Here is a 25,181-nt window from a genome sequence, read left to right on the forward strand (position 1 = left end):
TGTAATATTAGGCCTAACTAAATGTGCTACAATCTCAACGAAAAGTCTGATGTAGACAGTAGTTCAGCATTGCTTTAGGGATTTTGCTAGCATTCATCCTTTGAAGATGGTTCCCATCTATAGTTGAGCTCGTAATGAGAGCTAAACTGCAGATCTTCAAAACAATTAAGTATGGTTTAAGATCTTCAGTATTCAGCTTGAATTATTCAAGCAGAATAACTGTTTGTAACGACCCCAAAGAGTAAGATATCCTTCTCACTGCTTCTTTTTTTTACGGGGGACACCGAGATGTGCCACGGTCACCTCAACTGACCTCTGACATAGTGTTAAGTGTGCCATGACGTCCGGCCTGAGACTGTTATGCTGCGCCACGATTCCAGTCTCAAGATTCCGCACTAATCATAGTTGATATGAACTAGACTCTCGCTAATTCGGCCCTCACTAAACCGATCTCTCAATCATCCAGTTTCCTTCTAATGTACTTTCTGGGCGTCGCCTGGCTGCGTCCCGTGGTCAAATGTGATGTTTTTCCTGATAAAATCCATAGCCCGATTACGTCCAACAATAATTCTTGACCGCAAAATAAGGCATGTCCCGGTTGCGTTAACCAGGATGCACCGCGGGAAGGTGAAATGGATTACATCCCAAAAATATGTTAGTAGTTACTTGCTAGCACGTTAGCTCGTCATTGCATTGCTGACTGTAAATTATCATACTTACTGGCTTTTAAGGAACCCGCAGGCTCATTGCTGCCCTTACATAAGCCCGCCATCGGTCCCTATCCTGAGCAAGATTAATCCAGTCTCTATCATCATATCCCACCTCCCTCAAATCCATTTTAATATTATCTTCCCATCTCGGCCTCCCCAAAGGTCTTTTTCTCTCCGGCCTCCCAACTAACACTATATAAATTTCTGGATTTGCCCTTATGTGCTACATACCCTGGCCATCTCAAAAGTCTGGATTTAATTTTCCTAATTATGTCAGGTGAAGAATACAATGCGTGCAGTCCTGTGTTGTGTAACTTTCTCCATTCTCCTGTAACTTCATCCCTCTTAGCCCCAAATATTTTCCTAAGAACCTTATTCTCAAACATCCTTAACCTATGTTCTTCTCTCAAAGTGACAGTCCAAGTTCACAACCATAAAGAACAACCGATAATATAACTGTTTTATAAATTCTAACTTTCAGATTTTTTGACAGCAGACTGGATGATAAAAGCTTCTCTACCGAATAATAACAGGCATTTCGCATATTTATTCTGTGTTTAATTTGTTCCCGATTATCATTTATATTTGTTATTGTTGCTGCCAGGTATTAGAATTTTTCCATCTCTTCAAAGGATAAATTTACAATTTTTATATTTCCATTTCGTACAATATTCTTGTCACGAGACATAATCATATACTTTGTCTTTTCGGTGTTTACTTCCAAACCTATCTCTTTATTTGCTTCAAGTAAAATTCCCGTATTTTCCCTAATAGTTTGTGGATTTTCTCCTGATATATTCACGTCATCCGCATAGACAAGCAGCTGATAGGGCCTATAACCCGTTCAATTCTAAACCCTCTTTGTTATTTTGGACTTTCCTAATGGCATACTCTAGAGCAAAGTTAAAATTAAAGATGATAGTTCATCTCCTTGCTTTAGCCCACAGTGAATTGGAAACGCATCTGACAGAAACTGACCTATACGGACTCTGCTGTATGTTTCACTGAGGCACATTTTAATTAATCGAACTAGTTTCTTGGGAATACCAAATTCAATAAGAATAGTAAATTATCATATCACTTTAAAATTGTAAAGCTCATTACTGCATTAGTAATATTACATTTTCGATGATATGACATAATTTTCACGAAATCGAAACTTTCAATTTTCTTTTCTGTGAACTGTTTAATATTCTCCTCCGTGAACTTCAAAACGTTTTTCTCGCACGCCGAAGTTTAAGTGACGTGCGTTCAGAGATGGTTATAGAAATTTGTGTACCAATTTTAAATGTTTTTAGTACTTCCAAGAATGTAACTATATCTGGATGAGCAGAGTGGAAGGAATTATTGAATCTTGAATGTAAGCTTTCACAGGCATTAGTCGTTCCTACACTTCTACTAGTCATTTCCGCCACATTTCTGGAGGGAAGGTTGACTATGAATCAATATAAGTGTCTGTTAAATAATCCATAAACTTCTGTAGTTTCTCATGGTCTGGTGCAATTGACATTAAGTCTTCCACGTAGCAATCTGCAACTTCTTCTGCGTTTAACATTGGCAACCGAATACGTATGATAAAAACTAACTTCAGTTTTGTTATATTCTCCACTCAAAACTAATCTCTGAATTACACGCCACTAAGATTGTCCCAGATCGAACCTACAACCTTTAATAACAACATTAACCCATGTTGCCTTTACACCGAGATGTATCGACTTTCCAAAGACTGCATACAGTAGAAGGATTGCAATGCAATTCAAATTTCATGCACTCGCTTTTAAGAACAGAGAAAACACGAGTGATAGGTTTCAAATGGCTTATTATTGAGTAAGAAGAATGGCAGCGGAATTTAATGGCAGTTTCTAAATTCATGAACAGTAAAAAATTGAAGAAAGTGTTTGGCACTAAATTTAAATGTTCCATCGACAAATAAAGTGTCTAATTCACATAAAATTTTCAAATTTATTTTACAAGAGAACAAAATAATGTTACTTTTACTATCACTCAGTAAGTTAATAAAAAAGGACTCGCCACCATTTGTTTTGATTTCCATGGCGTTAAGAACTTCGTGTACCTCTTCGATAGATTTCGGCTTTGGAGGTAATTTTGAACTTCTTGACAAATAAATAGCTTTCCTAAAACGATATCTGTTTTTGCAAGTAAATGGGTATTCTTACCTCGAATTTCTCGATGAATGATTTTTCTCGGACGTTCAGAAATGTCCTCTCGGGCTATTCCCTTAAACGAATTTTGAATCATTTGTCGATTGAGTATTTCTTCCTCTTCTGGTTGGTGGTTATGATCCAATCTGCTTTCCAAAACAATCGTATCATTTAAATCTGTTTTAATATAACTTTTACATGTTTTTTTAAAACTCCAGCGCATTATGCTGTCCAACATTTTGTGGTACCGAAACTTATAGCCGTCAATCAATTTAATCTTCTTTCCCCTTTCACCCAACATACATCAGCTAAGAGTGGAATGGGTAGGCAGTTCCAAGACTTGAAGTAGACAAAACACCGCAGCAACTAAGCGTGGAAAGAGTCGGCAACTGAAAATATCGATCGAAAATACAGTGGAAGGTGTAGGCAACTGAACAAATAAAAAATTCCAACTAGGGACGCAACCGGTCTATGTACTTTTTGAATGTCAAAATATAAGGGACGCAAGCGAACTATGTACTTTTTTAAAGTCAAAATATTAGGGACGCAACCGGAAGGTTCAGACGTGATCGCGGGACGCAACCGGAAAACTCTATCGCTTCTATTATAATAGTTATCTGGGAAATTTGCCAGCTTGAGCGTTTATTTTTATGGTTATTCCTACAGCAGTATTTTTCAGCACAACAGTAAAATCGACAGAGTTACTCAGCATTCGAAGATCCGTGCCTGTCACAGTTTAACTTTCAGTGTAGCATGATATCGTGACACGTGAAGTGCTCAAGTTTCGTTCAGACCAGTGAGAAGATAAAGTTGTATTTTATGATGAAGGATGGGTGGAGCGGAGGAAAATTCTCTCAGGCACCGGGGACCGAACCCGGGTTTTCAGCTCTACGTGGTGACGCTTTATCCACTAAGCCACACCGGATTCCAGTTCCGATGCCGGATTGAATCTCTCTCAGTTTACGTTCGACCTCTCAGATTCCCTTTTTGGGCCAACCCTCATGCACTGTGTTACAAATGTGTGACAGTGGCACAATGTCCAACAAACTTTGTGCAGAGGTGCACTCATTACGAGTGACTAAGTGGCCGGGAGCTGACGGAATGAGCGCCGTCTTAAATCACTAAGTGATTATTTATTTTACGCATATCATATTTTTATGATGTACCGAAGTACATATGATATTTCCGTGCAGGAATTCTCCGTTATCATGTGATGAAGGATGGATGAAGCGGAGAAAAATTCTCTCCGGCACCGGGAACCGAATCCCGGTTTTCACCTCTACGTGGATAAACCACTAAGCCACATCGGATTCCAGTTCAGATGACGGATTGAAACCCTCTCAGTTTAAGTTCTACCTCTCAGTTCGGTACATCATAATAATATGATATGCGTAAAATAATCACTTAGTGATTTAAGACGGCACTCATTCCGTCGGATCACGGCCACTTAGTCACTCGTAATGAGCGCACCTCTGCACATAGTGTGTTAGACATTGCCACTGTCATATATCTGTGAAACAGTGCATGAGGGTTGGTCCAAAAAGGGAAACTGAAAGGTGGAACTTAAACTCAGAGGGATTCAATCCGGCATCGGAACTGGAATCCGGTATGGTTTAATGGGTTAAAGCGTCAGCACGTAGAGCTGAAAACCAGGATTCGGGTCCCGGTGCCGAAGAGAATTTTTCTCCGCTTCGGTACACCATAATAAAATAATAAGTTATATTCTGTTGTTCTATTTAATGTGAAAATGGGTGGTTGTAACGAGGTGTGTCAGTGTGACGTTGGAAAATTTAAATTAAAACCTTTCCGACATCTGAACTTTGAGGAAAAGCAAATGAAATTTTCTCGAGACAAACCATTGTCTAAATTAACAGCGGCTGGATTTCACATTACACGAGTAAATATACTGGTAAGTCCACAGAATTGAATTTTGAAAGTTAAAGAATAGAACTTTTTTATTGGGTTATTTTACGACGCTGTATCAACTTCTAGGTTATTTAGCGTCTGAATGAAATGAAGGTGATAATGCCGGTGAAATGAGTCCGGGGTCCAGCACCGAAAGTTACCCAGCATTTGCTCGTATTGGGTTGAGGGAAAACCCCGGAAAAAACCTCAACCAGATAACTTTCCTCGACCGGGATTCGAACCCGGGCCACCTGGTTTCGCTGCCAGACGCGCTGACCGTTACTCCACAGGTGAGGACAAGAATAGAACTTTGTTCTGTATAATAATAATAATAATAATAATAATAATAATAATAATAATAATAATAATAATATCTAGTCGCGCTCACTTCCTTGAGAGAAATTCTGCAGTGCTTGAGAAAAGTGACTTAAGTTATTTCCACAAACCTTTTTTGATAATTTATTGACAACTTACAATGGTTTATGTCGATTTGATTTTTTTCTGTATGAATTATTGTAATGGGAGGAATACTTATGTATTTTTTTCCAAGCGAGCAGATGTTCCGTAAGTTGTCAATAAATTATCAAAAAAGATTTGTGGAAACTGACTTGTGTCACTTTTCCCAAGCACTGCAGAATTAAAGTAACTGCATACTGCATGCCTTGGTATTCACTTCACGCTTCGCCACTGCTGCAATATGTGTTATGTATAGAGGTGAACCGTAAGTAATGTCATTAATTTCAGGGGGTTATTCTTTGAGATATTTCAAACAAAAGAGTTTAATACAATTTTGCTCATTTGTGCTTCCTTTTCGAGATAAAAATTGCAATATGCTCAGTCAATAAATTTAAGAGAGCAGTGTATTATGATAATAAATGAACCGGAATATTGAGAAATCCCACATGTTTAGAAAACTAAACTTTTCAGGAGATACAAAAAGCATTTCAGGTCCTAGATTTGTGCTCAAATTATTTTTATGCTCGACCATGCCGAAATGTAGTAATTATACACCTGGTAGCAATACTTTAATGCATGCCATTAAAGTACACCTATTCATTAAAGTTCAGGTTTTCGATTATTCTCGGATATGCAATCGAAAGACAACTATCGAAACGTCACGGAGGCTGGAAATCCAATACTGTCGCAGAAGGTTATGTTCTGTTACTATAATAATTAGCGTTAATTGTAAATAATATTCAAATAAATTCAATTTGTCATCTCGTTTTTCAATGTCGAATTCAATTTCAAGGTTATATCAAGACTAATGTTTATCTTACTCTCTAGATTATATCAAGGTCGTCGGCATTCGTTTCCCGGAAAAAAATCAATACTTTCGCGTCTGCGCACATCTCACAATTTATGATGTAAGCTATTGCACTCACTCACATAACAATAACATGAATACTTATGAATAATTTCAAGTTATAAATATGGTCGAGCATAAAAAGTCGTATGAAACTTGCCTATAATGGTAATTAAGACGCTCGTATGAAAATTATGAAACTCGCTTGCGCTCGTTTCATAAACATCCTCGCGTCTTAATTACTACCATTATAGGCTCGTTGCATAATGTACTATTTTCTTAACACTTTAGCTAAAATGAATATTGATGGGAATATGTGGGGTTTCTCTTCATAATATCGTGAATCTACATGTTTAGAATACGAAATCATATATAACTTAATTTCGTAAAAAAAAAAATGGACATGTGGGGTTTCTGAATATTGTGATTCAAATGATTGAAAGAATTTTAGTTTTGTCCTTTAAATGTGCAGAAATTTGATCCGAACAAATATAACTTTTCGTTCTCCAAAGAAATTTTTCAGTATTACAATTGTTCGGATCAAATTTCTACACATTTAAAGGTTAAAACTAAAATTCTTTCATTCATTTATTATCATAATACCTGCTCTCTTAAAACTACTGAGCATATTGGGAACTCATTCAATAGCTTTCCCAAAACACGCTATGAAATGTTTCATGTAAAATGATTTTTATCTCGAAAAAGGAGCAAAAACGAGCAAAATAATGTATTAAACTGTTTTGTTTGAAATATCTGAAGAAATACCCCCCCCCCCGAAATTGATGACATTACTTACGGTTAACTCTGTATATTGAGTACGTTCCATTTACATGGCACCGTTTATTTAACATTGATATGCAAGTTATTACAACGGAGACACGAGGGAACATAATGTCTTAACCATTCATGTTAACATGACTCTTGAAAATCTAATTTTTCCTCTGTAAAGCTCTAAGGCCGCAGATAGTAAAAACATGTGCGTTAACCTCCTACCTTGAACTGTGGACTTGGATCCCTTATCGTCGGAAATGCATATTAGTACTTGTTCTGTAATCATAATCGCTACTATACATGCTTAGTTAATTACTAGGAGGGGAAAACTGGAGGGGGAAATTACAGTTTTCACTCAGGAATTCTTAATATATTCTAACTTATCACACTCAAATCACACACATATGTAAAATAATTTTTATGAAAATTCACACACTAAAAAGAATCCGAAATTTCCTTCCGTTGCTTCTCAAGAAGAATTTAGTGCAGTCGCTCTTGATGCCTCATTTCGATTACTGTGACACTCTCTACACTGACCTTAACATGAGACTGACAGACAGACTACAGCGTGTTCATAATGCATGCGTTCGATTTATTTGCAACGTCAGTAGATCTGACCGTATCACACCTTCACTAAATATGCTGTCCTGGATCCGTCTCAAGGAGCGAAGAACTATTCACTCTCTCACTTTACTCTTCAATATTCTTCAAACCTCTAACCCTAGTTACCTAGCTTCTCGTTTTCAACGTTTGTCCTCATATCACGAAATAGATACTCGCTCACAACACCATATCACACTCTCCATTCCTAAACACAGAACATCCTTCTGCTCTTCATCTTTCACCGTCTCTGCAGCTCATCTCTGGAACTTTCTACGACAACATGTCAGAGACTGTCGGACATTGTCTAGTTTCAAAAATAAATTAAAATTGCACTTTTTTAATTAGATTCCTTTCAGTTATAAGCCCTTTTCTCTGCCATAGTGTTGTAAAAATATAGGATATATATTTTTTTTCCTTCTTTTTCCCTTTTTGTTCTCTTTATCAGCCCATGAATTTATTATCATAGCCTTTTTATCGTAAATTTTATTTAATTTTCGTATTTCTTTTCTTTTTTTATTATTTTATTACATTCCATTTTGATATATTCTTCCTTACTTTTTCCATATTAACCATTTGTACTAAATGAGTTGCTTTCACCATATTCCAATGTATTTTACTTTCTTTTTTTTATATGGTATTATTTTCATGTTGTTTAGTGTCGATTTTATTATGCTGTTATTATTATTATTTTTTTTGTAATATGTTAGTATTCTGTTCTTTAACTTTATGTTAAATTTTAACTGCTTGTATACTTTGTGACCTGGTAGAGTGTAAGAGAAGACCCTATGGCCTTAACTCTGCCAGTATAAATAAAGAATTATTATTATTATTATTATTATTATTATTATTATTATTATTATTATTATTATTATTATTATTATTATAACTTACTGAGTGATGTAATAAAGCGTTAGAATAATGGTTCTCGATAGAGTCGTGCACAACCGGTTATAAAAAATAGAAATGACATTATTGCTACTGAACGCCTGGAGCTATAGACAGTATGCGAAGCTCTTCCGTCTCGCGGAGTGATCCAATGTTCTGTTTAACGAATGTCCGAGTCTTTCTCGGGTGGACGGCTCTGGGTCATGAAAGACAGATAATATTGAGCCATCCAGGAGTTCCAAGAATCGTTGCAAGGACGTGATTATCATCGTGTATTTTTCAATTGATATTTCCTCCTCTCTCCCCATTGATTGATTGATTGATTGATTCATTCATTCATTCATTCATTCATTCAAATATTGCAACAGCACGCATCATGAAGCTACAATCATTAGTGCTTGAGAGTGCTTTTATTTTTGTTAATAACTTTTTATGTCCTTAAAAATGATTTATTAGTGAAGTAATAATACATGCACTTAGAGTAATTAAAAGACAGACTATATTATCAACTACTCTTTCAGAGGTAGCCTATGCATTTTGAGTTTAAAATATGAACGGTACAATAGTAAATATGTACTTATTTGTTCTTCTATTTTGTAAGTAACTGTAATTTATTTTAATGTTGTATTTGTATGTCAGAAATATAAAAATTGGAAATTTATCTTTTGAAGAGGTGGAGAAGTTCAAATATCTTGGAGCAACAGTAACAAATATAAATTATATTCGGGAGGAAATTAAACACAGAATAAATATGGGAAATGCCTGTTATTATTCGGTTGACAAAACTTTTATCATCCAGTCTGCTGTCAAAAAATCTGAAAGTTAGAATTTATAAAACAGTTATATTACCGGTTGTTCTTTATGGTTGTGAAACTTGGACTCTCACTTTGAGAGGGGAACAGAGATTAAGGGTGTTTGAGAATAAGGTTCTTAGGAAAATATTTGTGGCTAAGAGGGATGAAGTTACAGGAGAATGGAGAAAGTTACACAACACAGAACTGCACGCATTGTATTCTTCACCTGACATAATTAGGAACATTAAATCCAGACGTTTGAGATGGGCAGGGCATGTAGTACGTATGGGCGAATCCAGAAATGCATATAGAGTGTTAGTTGGGAGGCCGGAGGGAAAAAGACCTTTGGGGAGGCCGAGACGTAGGTGGGAAGATAATATTAAAATGAATCTGAGGGAGGTGGGATATGATGGTAGAGACTGGATTAATCTTGCTCAGGATAGGGACCAATGGCGGGCTTATGTGAGGGCGGCAATGAACCTGCGGGTTCCTTAAAAGCCAGTAAGTAAGTAAGAATTTGTATGTCAGATTTCATCTATGTATTACGCTTATTTACTTTGTTGTTACCGATGTCCATTAGTTGATTTATATATTAGTTATGAAGATAAATATAGCCTACCAAAGTGTCCAATCATTTATAATCCTATTTTAAGCTAACAATTTTTTTAAAGTAGGAAAAGTAAATTTCCTTCAATTGTTACTCCATTTGTGTAGTTAGAAAATGTCATCAGAATTCCTGTATGGTGAAGTGCGCTTGGTGTTCTGTCCTATATATCTGTGGTTCTGTCTAGCTAGCAAGACATCAGGCGCAACCGCTTAAAATAGGATATTCGGTTGGATGCTCAACCTCGCCGGTTGTTTTGCGACCGGTCAAATATAAACAGGTTCTAAGTGCTGTTCTGCAGTTCTCTGGTTCTCGATATATGATCCGCGGACCTCTGTGAGCCTTCCATTCAGGAAGTCCGCGGAGGTCAAAACTATTACTACCAACAAAGGAAAGCCACCGGCGTGGCTCAGTCGGTTAAGGCGCTTGCCTGCCGGTCTGAAGTTGCGTTCGGACGCGGGTTCGATCCCCGCTTGGGCCGATTACCTGGTTGGGTTTTTTCCGAGGTTTTCCCCAACCGTAATGTGAATGCAAGGTAATCTATGGCGAATCCTCGGCCTCATCACGCCAAATGTCATCTCGCTATCACCAATCCCATCTACGCTAAATAACCTACCTAGTAGTTGATGCAGTGTCGTTAACTAACCCAGTAAAAACAGTAAAAATAATAATAATGATGATGATAATGATAATGGTTTCGTGTGCTTAAGAAGCTCTGCTCTGTACGGTTTCCCTTAGCTCTGTCATTGTTTCAAACAGAAATCTCATTTATTGCTAACAAACTACTCGTAACTTCATATTTGTCTATATTATTTTAATGTACCGAAGTAAATATGATATTTCCATGCAGATATTCTGCGTCATCATACGATGAAAGAGTAATGGAACGGAGAAAAATTCTCTCCGGCGCCGGGATTTGAACCCAGGTTTTCAGCTCTACGTGCTGATGCTTCATATTTGTCTCCAGAAGAGGGACTGTAGGGAATTCTATGGCCGAAGAGATTTACTACACTTTAGGAAGATGATGATGATGTTCGTCTGTGTGACACGGGATGATTTTGTGTTTCGGCAAGGATATTGAATAATTCGTGGCACACGCATTACTTCTTTATTTTCAATCTAAAACGGCTGAATTTGATTCTTATCTGTTTCTTGCTGTGTTTCCTAAATGATTAAGATTACGTTATTTTTTTAAAAATAGTTCATGTAGATCTCTTTAAACTGTAAACCTTTGTTAGAGTCAGTTTTACATTGCACTCGGAATTCCATAAATTATAATAAAATTAACTCGGCTGATAAAAAAGTTTCAGAAGCATAATCTAAGTTCATTATTCAGCACTACGTTTTACATAATAAAGGAAAATTAATGAGAAAAACTTTGTTAATGATTTCAAATAAACATATTTTTTAGGCCTAGTTGTTTTTATATAAACACTATTCTTTGAGTAAAATAATTAGTCCATATTTCATGTGCATCAGTTCCGGATGAAAAGACTCTTTCACCGAATATTAACAAACCCATCCGTTAAGGATAAAAGACACTGCCCATACAGACAGACAAACGGTCGATATGCCAAATAATTATTTTTCTGTATCAGGGATACCGGAAAAGTGCATGTTGTTTAAAATATCGAAATAGCTTAATTGTTTTGCATTTCACACTATATTCTCTAAATTTCAACATCCATATGTTAGGAACTGTTCAGAGAATTCTGTTGAATAACTGTTTCATAGCATTAGATAACGATGTCAGTAGGTCCTGATTTCATCACAGTTGGCAATGTATACTAGACTTCTGTGTTAAAAGTACAATCACGCGTATTGTCGACATCAAAGCTTCTTTCTTTGAGACTAGTCAGAATAATGGCAACGCTTCTAAATAATCTTGTTTGCCTGATTTTCTCGCTTCTTCGAGGCTGATTTACCTTACTGTGTCTTATAATCTCATTTTTGCTTGCTTTTATTTCAATCTCAATCATCTCACTCGTATAAATACATATTAATGTCCATTAGTGCTATGATGTCTGAAATGGAGGGGGAAATGAACTGGCCACCCTACCCTATTATCTCCTGGCCTAGCTGCCTCATAAGTAATGCTTTCTTGGTATCACTTATGAGCAGAGACCGGAACTTTGGCAGAATGCCTTTTTAAATGTGTTAAATTTATCTTCATTTTCAAAGTAAATCTGTACGAATTATACCTTTGTGATTGTGTTTTATGTTGCCCTTTTCTGCCGTTTTTAATATAAATGCCTAATTTACAAAATAAACGCTTTTTTACCTTTGATTACTTATCTATTATTTATTAATTTATTATTAAAAATTGCCTACAGGTATATTTTAATTTATTTCTACAACTGCTACAATGAAAGTGACTTCACCGAATGTATATTATTGTCCTTCAGTCAATTCATATTTTCTTTGCAACAATGAATGCTGTCGTGCAAAAATGTATAACAGTAAGCGTTTTAATTATCGCTTGTGTTTATTTGACAAGGCAGCATTGAGTGCGGGTCTAACGTTATTTTTAACGGTTATTTTTCTTTCAGTTTTCTTGCGACGTTGTTGTAGCTAGATAAATATTTCATATCGCAACATATCAGTACAACCAAACACAAAAAATGCACTTTCTAAGGCTACTGGGAAGATGATTTCTTTGCTTCCAACAGTAATTGTAACATCGAGCCGAAAATCTCAATTTGTATTCGACTTATGTAAGGCATTTCTTGCTGCCGAAATCCCTTTGTGGAAAGTGCAAGGTTGTGGTTCTAGTGCAAGGTTTTTGTAATTGCCTTTTATTGCGTATTTTAGCTATTTATAATGCCTTTTTGCCTGCCAATTTTAGCTATTTTTGATGTATTTTTGCCTGCCTATTTTAATGATTCATAATGCCTAAACTTCCGGTCTCTGCTTATGAGGTTCAGACCTATCTTCGGACAGTTGACTAAACAACAATAACATGCTAAAATTGTTGAATTTATTTCATATTCAATATTTAAACCTACACATGTGCCGTATCGAACGACTAGATCGTCGATTTTTCACGGTCTAGACCCTGACTCAAATTTACCCGAATCAAATAGAATTTATGGTGGTTAAAGCGAGTAGTTTCGGTAGGTTTTCTAAATCCAATTTCATAACAAAATTCCAAATAATAATTCAATAATAAATATAAATGTAATCCATCTCCACCAAAACATAAACTGCGTGAAAAAAATCCTCTGTGAGAATGTCACAATTATTCCATAAATTATCACCACCATCCTGATACAGGCCTAAACTACATTCATCATGGTCATTTCGAAATGTTATTTCTCAGTGGTCGGATATGAGATTCACAGTATGATAACAACATTGGAGAAAATGATCATAACTAGGACCAGGACGTTAATGTATTTGCATATGTTCTTCCATTGACTGTAATTAATTGTTGATTAATTATCTTCACGAATCATCAACATTTAAAATTGTCAAACCAAATTTTGTTGCATATATTTGCATATTTTGGCTTTTTTATATAAATGCATAATTTAATATTTCATGATATTTACATTTATTATTGTGGTATATTTTCGCGTTTGAGTTTATTGAAACTGATTTTATGTTGCATAAAAATACATAGCTTGGATTTTTTAAATAAAACATCATATTCTGAATATTTAGTTATTTAGATCTTTAGCACCTGATATTCCACTTCCCCACAACCAGTGTTAACACAATGGGAAATATGGTTTCAATCGGTTCTTTATTATACACAATATCTATAGTCAATCAATGAAATGTTTATCTCCTTGGACCCCAGTCATGCTATCTCTATTAAGACTGCTCAGAACATATTGTCTAACAATGGAGTTACTTTTGCGAGTTACCTAATTAAAGCAATAACGTCCTAGGAAAGGGTAGGCAATGGGCATATCTTTAAATGTGGCGTTGCGAGTGTTTGAAGAAACAATATCCAGCCTAAATTCCGTCCTTGGTAGTGTAGGGGAAGATCTTAAGGATAAAATAAATTACAAGGTATTAAAAAATCCTAGATACGAACAAATGTACAAAATTAGAGACTTTTAAACAGAAAATTCTCAAAATTTGAAAGGCACGTTGGTCCGACAAGTTAACAAATTTAAAGAAATAAATATCAAAAGTCCTTCAATAACTGTCTATTCAAAATACAAAATATTACATAGGTTACATGAACGTATCTTTGACTAGCGCTTTCGCTATTATAATAGCATCTTCAGGTCAGACTTGCGTGATGTTAAGCTTTTCATATAAAGACGTAGATGGACAAGTAACATCGAAATGTGTTAAGGTACATGACGTGAGAATATAAAAAAATACAATGATAAGAAAAACAAGTAAAATTTGACTTATGAACAGTCGAATATATATATATATATATATATATATATATATATATATATATATATATATATGACAGTTAAACCTTCATGAGGTCTCAAAAATTAATACATTAAAGCCTGCAGAAACATGTATGCAGCTTATAGATAAAAATTTGTTTAAAAATTGAAGTCTGCAAAACATATATGCAGCTTAAAATTGAGACACAGACAGTTAAGCTGCATATATGTTTTGCAGACTTCAATGTTTAAACAAATTTTGATCTATAAGCTGCATACATGTTTCTGCAGGCTTTAACTCCAAATACTTTTATGTATTAATTTTTGAGACCTCATGAAGGTTTAACTGTCATACATATATATATATATATATATATATATATATATATATATATATATATATATATATATATTCGACTGTTCATAAGTCAAATTTTACTTGTTTTTCTTATCATTGTATGTTTTATATTCTCACGTCATGTACCTTAACACATTTCGATGTTACTTGTCCATCTACGTCTTTATATGAAAAGCTTAACATCACGCAAGTCTGACCTGATGATGCTATTATAATAGCGAAAGCTCTAGTCAAAGATACGTTCATGTAACCTATGTAATATTTTGTATTTTGAATAGAGAGTTATTGAAGGACTTTTGATATTTATTTCTTTAGAAAATTCTCAATTAATCCCAGTGAATTATCTTTTACTGTGGAACAGTTAGCAGCATTTAAGTATTCCCCGGTAACGTCTTGCGACGTTGAGAGAAGCTTTTCAAGTTACAGATCCATCTTGAGAGACAATAGACACTCTGGGCCATATTCATAGACATTCTTAGCGCGGGCTTCCGGTGGATGATCAGCGAACTAACGTTTTTAGTATTCATAAACCAGTGTTAGCAATATATTATATGAATCCTGTACAAGTAATCAGTCGATAGCCGGGGCTAGTTTAGTACTCTTGTAGCGCGGGCTAGCGAAATGTCTATGCATAACACTCATTGTCTCTATTGAAAGCCTATGCCTTATCGTGAAACCTATCGCTTCTTTTGGACAGCGATTCATGTGCTTCAACTTCCCAACAATAAATGTAAGTTTAATCTAATCTAGTTTGACACATAATGTTATTACATTTATTGCTTATTATTATTATTATTATTATTATTATTATTATTATTATTATTATTATTATTATTATTATTATTATTATTATATCAAGAAATATAGAATGTTATTAGTGCATATTTATTGGCATATTTGAAGGTTTTTAAAGGAATACTTGCATGCATATTTAGTAGGTTTTAGGGCATGGACTTCCTGGCCCTAATCATAACGTTATTTGGAAAAAAGTAAAGCATAAGCAATAAAGCTATATGTTGCGCGCCCATTAAAAAATTAAGAAAAATCCAGTATAAGGAAGCCTCGTGTTATTTTAATAGATAGATTTCGTTTTTTTCGTAGAAATATGTTCCTGATACTGTTCACGCATTTTTCTTTGTTTCACAACGTACAAGTTAAAGTAGTCGTAGATCGTTTCCTTCTATAATATTTATAATGTTAACAACTCACCTTACTTACTGGCTTTTAAGGAACCCGGAGATTCATTGCCGCCCTCACGTAAGCCCGCCATTGGTCCCTATCCTGAGCAAGATTAATCCAGTCTCTACCATCATATCCAACCTCCCTCAAATCCATTTTAATATTATCTTCCCACCTACGTCTCGGCCTCCCCAAAGCTCTTTTTCCCTACGGCCTCCCAACTAACACTCTATATGCATACGTGCTACATGTCCCGCCCATCTCAAACGTCTGGATTTTATGTTCCTAATTATGTCAGGTGAAGAATACAATGCGTGCAGCTCTGCGTTGTGTAACTTTCTCCATTCTCCTGTAACTTCATCCCTCTTAGCCCCAAATATTTTCCTAACAACCTTATTCTCAAACACCCTTAATCTCTGTTCCTCTCTCAAAGTGAGAGTCCAAGTTTCACAGCCATACAGAACAACCGGTAATATAACTTTTTTATAAATTCTAACTTTCAGACTTTTTGACAGAAGACTAGATGACAAAAGCTTCTCAACCGAATAATAACAGGCATTTCCCATATTTATTCTGCGTTTAATTTCCTCCCGAGTGTCATTTATATTTGTTACTGTTGCTCCAAGATATTTGAATTTTTCCACATCTCCAATTTTTATAGTTCCATTTCGTACAATATTCTGATCACGAGACATAATCATATATTTAATCTTTTCGGGATTTACTTCCAACCCTATCGCTTTACTTGCTTCAACTAGAATTTACGCGTTTTCCCTAATAGTTTAAATTGTCTGAATTAAATGGTGGGAAATTTACTTCCTTGTCTCTTATGCACCTTCGTGACATTGACATAGTACTAACTTCATTTTAAATTAACCCCTTTTTTGTTTAGCTATAGAGATACCATTTTTAGCGGAAGTCTTCGGGTAGAGGATACGAGAAGGTCAAGGATCTTGGGACCCATTCACTGTAGTTACGTCGGAGCCAAATAAAACACACATCACACTTTGAAAATCCCTGGTTGTTACATGACGCACACGCGCACAATCGAACAATTTAATTAGCAGATAGCACATACACAACACAGACGAATATGCTGGTGATAGCAATACTTTGGAATGAGCTGGTATAAAATGCGAAGAGGAGGTACGGAATTGTGATTGTGATTCTTACCCCAACTCGCCCCGGTTCTGCCCAGAACAGCGCCCGTGTCAGAATTGTACAGGAAGATCTTCAGGGCCTCCGCCGTCGATAACTGAGGTCCTGCCGAGCGGAAGGTATCGTCCTTATCCGGCACATCCTTATTCATTTCTTGCAGCGTTACACGGCTGCAGGTTCACACAAACTAGAGGAGAGACAAAAAGATGGCCGATGCAACCAGTACCCGCGGACAACGTGGGAGGGGGGGATCTGATTTAAATTTAGAAAATTTTAGGGGAATGGATTCTGATGCGGGAGGGATATCATGGGTACCACCACCACAGCCACTCGCGCTGTATAGATAGACCTGCTCTATCTGCATCTGCCAAGTGAGAGAGAGAGAGGCTGCCAGTGGCGCTTTTGTAGTTCTTGTCCCAAGAACTATCGCAGTCTCCTTGTCTGATACTGCCGCCTGTCCCACAATGTGGTAACTTGTGTGTTGCTAAAAAGCACCGCGTTTTGGAACATCCTCCTCCTCCTCTTCGTCTCCCTTTAAAACAAGGTTTGTTGCGTTCATTCAGTTTCCTGACCAAATTGAATCTTTTCTTTTTAATTTGTGTTGCGTAAGCTTTGACACTCGGTCTCCAAACTCTCATTTTTAATCATTTACAATTTGAGGTTAAAAAAAATTATTTTTCAGTAATATGAACTCTTATTCTAGTTGAAGCAAGTAAAGCGATAGGGTAGGAAGTAAATCCCGAAAAGACAAAGTATATGATTATGTCTCGTGACCAGAATATTGTACGAAATGGAACTATAAAAATTGGAGATTTATCTTTCGAAGAGGTGGAAAAATTCAAATATCTTGGAGCAACAGTAACAAATATAAATGACAGTCGGGAGGAAATTAAACGTAGAATAAATATGGGAAATGCGTGTTATTATTCGGTTGAGAAGCTTTTGTCATCTAGTCTGCTGTCAAAAAATCTGAAAGTTAGAATTTATAAAACAGTTATATTACCGGTTGTCCTTTATGGTTGTGAAACTTGGACTCTCACTTTGAGAGAGGAACAGAGATTAAGGGTGTTTGAGAATAAGGTTGTTAGGAAAATATTTGGGGCTAAGAGGGATGAAGTTACAGGAGAATGGAGAAAGTTACGCAACGCAGAGCTGCACGTATTGTATTCTTTACCTGACATAATTAGGAACATAAAATCCAGACGTTTGAGATGGGCAGGACACGTAGCACGTATGGGCGAATCCAGAAATGCATGTAGAGTGTTAGTTGGGAGGCCGGAGGGGAAAAGACCTTTGGGGAGGCGAAGACGTAGGTGGGAAGATAATATTAAAATGGATTTGAGGGAGGTGGGATATGATGGTAGAGACTGGATTAATCTTGCTCAGGATAGGGACCAATGGCGGGCTTATGTGAGGGTGGCAATGAACCTCCGGGTTCCTTAAAAAAAGCCATTAAGTAATATGAACTCTTAACTTTAGCCCTATATTTATTTATTTATTTATTTATTTATTTATTTATTCTGGTAGAGTTAAGACCATGAGGCCTTCTCTTCCACACTACCAGAAGTAAATTACATATTGAAACAATGACAAAAATAGGAAAGTCATACTTAAATAGGCCTATAAAAATAATTTTCATGCACATTAACAAACTTACATGGGCTATAAATGAGATATTAACTAAACATGATACATAATTAAGTTATTTACAATTCATATCCTAATTCTACTTTACGATAGGCCTAAATGACAATTTATATACACACAGAATAACCTATAAAAATCGGCCAATACTCACAAATCAATTTCATGTAAAAGTATGTAATTCTTAATTTAAATTTATTAACCGTTCGGCAATTCCTGACATGACGAGGCAAGGAGTTCCATAAGCGACAAACTGACACTGTGAAAGAGGATGAATAGAAAGAGGTACGATGACGAGGAATGGATAATAAGGCCTGACGTTGATTCCGTAACGTTGTAGGCCTATTTGTGAAATAAATTTTAAGACTTCTATAAAATTGACCGACTTATCCTACATTCAAATGTTCTGCCACGCAAACACAGTAATAATAATAATAATAATAATAATAATAATAATAATAATAATAATAATAATAATAATAATAATAACAGTCTAATAATAATCCAGGGCACGACGGCCCATGACCGACCAGCCGTCTGCTGGTCTCACGTTCACATGCCGAAGCAGAGGTAGACGATCATCCAACCAAAATGGAGGTATTGTGTGGTTAGCACGATGACTTCCCCCTAGCCGTTATAGCTGGCTTTCGCATCCTGATTTTACTACCTATCGTAGCTCCCCATTCCCCAAGTCATCACGAAGCTGGGTGGGCACCGATTCCATATACTGGCCGAAATTTCATGAAAAAATTTCTTCTCCCATGAGGACTCGAACTAGCGCGCATTCCGTAACGCGAGTCCTAGGCAGGATGCCTTATAGATAGCGACACCACGGCGCGGGACACGCAAACACAATACCAGCCAGAAATCTGTAATTTTATTCTTCTTTTTCTCAAAACTGTATTTAAAATAAATGATTAAAAATTACTCCCAAGATTATAAACACTTGGCCTGTAAACAGACGAGAAAAGCTACAAAGAAACAAAAGAAGGGAAAAACAGAACGGAGTCGTGCATAAAAAATGACTTCACGTGTAGACCTAATCTCCCAGGGAATCAACCGAAGTCTTTCGAAGGGGACTTAGCTTATGGCAGTAGGTCATTTTTTTTTTTTTTTTTTTTTTTTTTTTTGTGTAAGATTTTACATAATATGCGTTTCTCAATTTCATCTTCAGCACAATTCAAATTATGAACAATATTTCCAATCAGTGTTATTTAAGTAGCGATTCTGTACCAGATGTTCTTAAGGCTTCAACAGCAACTATCTATGGATGCATATTTACTGCGTATTGAGCTTCGTGACTGTATATACTAGACTGTGCTATTACGTTTGAATACGTACAATATGAAGCAGCGTAGGGAGCCAGCAACTCTATGTTAAGCAAAGCTCTAAACAATTTATACATCCATTTAGAAATATGACTCTACATATAGCTACTTGCTGTTCATATTATAAGTGTGTGGATGAGTGGTCGGAAGAATGTGAGAGGGAGGGAGAGGGGAATTTTGAACACATTACAATGAATGCGTATGAAATTCTCTAACAAACATAAAATCAAACAAGTACTCGCCAATAAAGTGATAGTTCCTGCTTATTTCTCTTCAACAATTTATTAGAAGGGCAATTGGTACATGTGAATTTCATATTGAAGAAAGTGAGTGTCATCAACTTTGGTAAAGTGTAGTTAGTGCAAGAAACTTGTATGTTTCTAGTATTGTTTTGTTAACTATCATTATCTTCACAGGAGACTGAATTTGTTCAATCGAATATTGTTTTGTTAATTATCATTATCTTCACAGGAGAATGAATTTGTTCAATTCTCGAGTCCGCCAGACCAAACGTAACAGACTCCCATTGGATGGCAGAGACCCCCACCCCAGCCTTTTTAACTCTCTTTAGCTCGTTCATATGTGCATCGCAGGATGTAATATTATAGACATTTCACCATTTTTTAGGTTGCTCTTTCGAATGGTGTGTAAATTTTTTGGAACTTGTTCCCTTGTTAGAACATTCAGAAGTGCATACACAGACAGCAGAACGTTTATAGAAATCTCTCAAATCAAAAACTAAAAGAGAAGGGCTTTAATATGCAATCAACATCTGCATATTTCTCGATTCCTTTACTTCCACAAACACAGACTCAGAGGTTATAATATGTTATGCAGCATATGCTACTCCTTCAAAACAATGTTGTTCATCGAAGATACAGCGACAGTGTGACCAGAATATGAGAAGGAAGGCACGAAACTGGTTGAATATATCGAAGACATCTAAGGTAGGTGCATAAACGACACATCTGAAGGAAGGCCTCTCCTACGCAACAAGAGTTTTTTTTTGGGGGGGGGGAGGGTAGGTTAAATTAGCGGTGAGGTAGTTCCCTTCCTATCCAACTTCAACTGTCTTACCAGTCATACAAACATAACTTTCGTGACATTACGAAAGTTTCACGCTACTGTATACTCACGCTATGCCTTGCGTATACGAGTCTGTGACAGGTTAGATTAGGCTTGGCTTTTGTTATGCCTTGCATATACCAATCTCTGCAGGATTTCTAAAGCTCGGTGATTTTTGTTTAGTGATGTCAGTACTGGCTACCAGTCATACAAATATAACTTTGGTGACATTACGAAAGTTTCACGCTATGCCTTGCCTATACAAATCTGTGACAGGTTAGGTTAGTTTAGGCCTTTGTTATGCCTTGCATATACGAATCTGGGTAATTTCATAGAAACGGTGTACTGGTACTAAATTCCAGGTCCTGTGGATAACCGGATGGATTTGTGGGACGACACATCGTAATTCATAATAGTATATAATAGAAATTGAAATAATAGCCTAAATATTATATTTTTCATATCATAGAATAAGGATAGGCGAAACTAGTGCACGAGAAGTTTAGGTGATTTTAAAAGTGAAAATTGTCGAATTTATAAGGGACTTATTTTGTGAAGATGAAGTTTAATATTTAAGACACCATAATTCAGTAAGCCATATAATATATTCATAAAATACAAGTATTTTCCCTGGACTACAAATACAAATTGAGCAGAATCACCTGAGATTTTTCTGTGCTAGTTTCTCCGAAGTATAATTGTTATATTTCAATTACTTACAGTCCACACCTGTGGAGTAACGGCCTAGATCATATAGGCTATGTATATATGATCTAGGGTAACGGTCAGCGTGTCTGACAGCGAAACCAGGTGGCCCGGGTTCGACTCCCGGTCGGGGCAAGTTACCTGGTTGAGGTTTTTTCTGGGGTTTTCCCTCAACCCAATACGAGCAAATGCTGGGTAACTTTCGGTGCTGGACCCCAGATTCATTTCACCGGCATTATCACCTTCATTTCGTTCAGACGCTAAATAACCTGGGATGTTGATACAGCGTCGTAAAATAACCCAATAAAAATTACTTACAAATTAGGTTTACCTTTGACTTAGCCGAGATTCGATCCAATTTCAGTTCTATGCTCTAAGAAAGTACCGTAATGTTTGAATTAGCCATATCTCAACCTAATTCGGAATGTAATTGTATGTTTGTTTGGGGGGGGGGGGTAGCGCCACCCACCACTCGCTTGTACGCTCTCACTCATACCACTACTGACGATTAATAAAAATAGAAAAGCAGAATAAACCAATTAAATACACAAAGAAATCAAGTACCAGTAGTATTTAAGATGGCGGAAGGTAGCGGAAAAATGACATATTATGTAGTAGGTAGGCCTCTCCTACGCAATTACCGAAATTTGTATATATAGCCTATGCCAGGGACCGTCAAGTGACTACACTCTCGTGCGTACGTACAAACCCTCAAGCCCTGATGTACGGCTGCGGGCAAGGGTAGCTGCTTCCACAGTGGCGGAGCTAAGAACTTGTATGTGAACCAAATTTGTGATAAGAATGTAAATTAATTTCAGCTTTTAATTGAAGCACGCTTTCACTGTTAATTGCACTATACTGAAAAACAGTACTCTATACAATTTTGTACAGTTAACTATATACGAAACAAATTTTTGCATGTTTGCACAATAATGAAACAAAACAAAATATACACTTTTATACAGATTAATATACTGTTTGTCTTCTTCTCATTGCTATACAATTCAATTAACAAAATAAAACAACAGTACAAACGTTGTTATTCAAATATAATTCTCTAATAATAGTACTTTTTCTTAAACATCAGAGATCCGCTGCGATTTTTGCAGTTTTCTGTTAATAAGCAGCTATTTAATTCTCGGAGCTATTGTTTTAGTACCAGCCAATCACAAACATGCTTTCAATTGTTCATCACTTAGTTGTTTCTGTGACGTGACTTTGTAAACTTCATTAAACAAAACAGTGTTTCGCATACGTAGGTTGTCCCGAACATTTACAATGTTCTTGCAGCAAGATTGTACTGTTTAGGAAACCTTTCTCGTGGAAAACAAGTATAGAAATGGTTAATACTTTTTGTTTTGATACTTATCCTTTAGCTCAATATCGCTTTGTAAATCAAGTATTTCTAATTGTAGTTCAGCAGGAATATCCAGGACACTCACTGAAAAAGATATTGCAAATATCTTAAATTGTTGTTCAAGATCTCTAATATCCTCAAATCTACGTTCGAAACTTCGCACAATTGTTGCATTATTCTTATATATTCTTTCATGTCCATGGCTTCTAACAGGTTTCCCATGTACATCCATAAATAAGGCAGTTTCATTTCTAAGTGCGAGAAAACGTTCCAGAATTTTTCGACTTCACCACCTTACCTCGGTATGGTAGAGTAAATCCCCATACTGTTAATACCATCAAGCAGTGCCCTGAAGTCCCTGTGATTGAGTCCTTTAGACCTTATGAAATTAATTGTTCGCATAACAACATCCATTATATTGCTAAGGTTCATGTTTTTAGCACATAAATATTCCTGGTGCAAAATGCAGTGCACTGGTGCCCCCAAGCGACCTCGATAGGTTCCACCACTGATAGACTGCAGTGTACAAGTGTACTGCCCGCAGTGGAAGCCGTAAGTAGGCCTGTACGCCCTCTCGCGATCTTGACTCGACTTGGCGGAGCCTGGCCTATGCCTTAACTATTAGGTAGGCCTAATAATATTTTGAAAAATAATTTGAAGTGTTTTTTTTTTTATTCTTCTAATTTAGAAGTGGTGTACTGAGTACGAAGGCAAACCACGAATCATATCTTAAAGACATCATAATTAAGATGCTGTGGTCTATGCTAAAGAATAAAAAAAAAAAATTACCTGAATCTGTAACAGGTTAGGTTAGGTTAGGTGAGGTGAGGTTAGTTTAGGCTTTTGTTGTGCCCTTATTTCCATTACCCTTCAAATGGCAAAGAGGACAAATATGAAGCATCTTACAGAATCAGTGATGGAACAGCTCTCTAGTTCACACAAGATCTTAGGATCCTGTTAACAAAAATCGACGATATTTGTTTGATATTAGTGACAATTTGATGTACACTTAGCTAAGTAAGATGTAGTTTCCAGAGGGCATAATGAACGTTAATTTTTTCATTGTGTATGTATAATGTATGTATTTGACCTTTTATGCGTGTGGAGGCATTCATATGCTTATGATAAGAATACTGTTTGTTAATTAGCGTACTATTATTCCATTCCCCTCCCCTCACAAGGAAATCTTTCTATCTCCGCCTCTGGACCCTAGTTACAGGAGAACAGATAGGTAATATAAATGCCAGTTCTTGTTGTCGTTGTTGTTTAGTTTAGTCAACTATCCGAAGACATAGTTTTCTCAGAAAAAAATGCTTTTTCACAAATGTTTAACACCCTCTTATTCGGTAACTATTGCGAGTAGGATCGTGATTTTTCGTCCATATTGATAGGAAATCTAGTAAAGAATCATTTATCCCTCTGACGTATTTCAGTAGAGTGGACGGTTTTCGTGTAAATTTAATTTAAAAACCATTAATTTCAAACCATTGAAAGACACGAAGAGATTTCAACGTTTTAGTCAGAGAAGGAGGTAGGAGGTAGTTCATCTAGGAAGGCAGACCTGAGTTCGTTGACCTTTTACATCTGTATTACGAGAAGAAAGAGGGGTGTGTTAGCAGTGATGTTGCCAGACTGCTGAAACTTCCAGCTTAATTCTCTAATTAACCGTGCATTTAATCACAAAAAATAACGTATGTTTTCTACTCATTTAATGTACCCTAGCGTCCCTTTCAATCTGCAGAATTATTTCACTTCCACCCTGTATGTTGCAATTTAAAACCCTCCTGAGTCGACCAATAGCAACAAAAATTCTGCTACAACAGTAGTAGCCTACTACATCTGAGTTTTAACCTAGAAAATTTGGGCTCAGAGGAAAGCACGGTAACCTTGACCACTCAAATGACTGTATACCAATTTTAAATTACGACAGATGTACTTTTCGAGGAGTACAGAGGCTAGTGTGAGATATTAACTGCCAGTGTCTCTAGTGCTGTAATTATGAATACAATGTCAATCTATAATCCAAATTGTGTCTATCTTTAAATATACTGATTTCTATGATTTCTGTTACATATTACATTTCGGCCTTACAGCAGAGTCCGTATAGGCCAGTTTCTATCTGATGCTTTTCCAATTCACTGCGGGCTAAAGCAGGGAGATGCACTATCACCTTTACTTTTTAACTTCGCTCTAGAATATGCCATTAGGAAAGTTCAGGATAACAGAGAGGGTTTGTAGTTGAATGGGTTACATCAGCTTCTTGTCTATGTGGATGACGAGAATATGTTCGGA

General features: G+C 36.3%; 1 protein-coding gene across 1 annotated transcript in view; it reads right to left on the minus strand.

Moving 5' to 3' along the window:
- Positions 1 to 17,041, minus strand: part of LOC138705614 (sodium/potassium-transporting ATPase subunit beta-2-like) — a 107,281-nt gene extending 90,240 nt beyond the window's left edge. Inside the window, exon 1 of the mRNA XM_069834214.1 lies at positions 16,806 to 17,041. Within this exon, the coding sequence (XP_069690315.1) occupies positions 16,806 to 16,941 (136 nt within the window). The 5' untranslated portion in view covers positions 16,942 to 17,041. The remainder of the gene's footprint in view (positions 1 to 16,805) is intronic.
- Positions 17,042 to 25,181: the final 8,140 nt, after the last annotated feature.

Source organism: Periplaneta americana, chromosome 9 (assembly GCF_040183065.1).
Source record: "Periplaneta americana isolate PAMFEO1 chromosome 9, P.americana_PAMFEO1_priV1, whole genome shotgun sequence".
Taxonomy (NCBI): Eukaryota; Metazoa; Arthropoda; class Insecta; order Blattodea; family Blattidae; genus Periplaneta; species Periplaneta americana.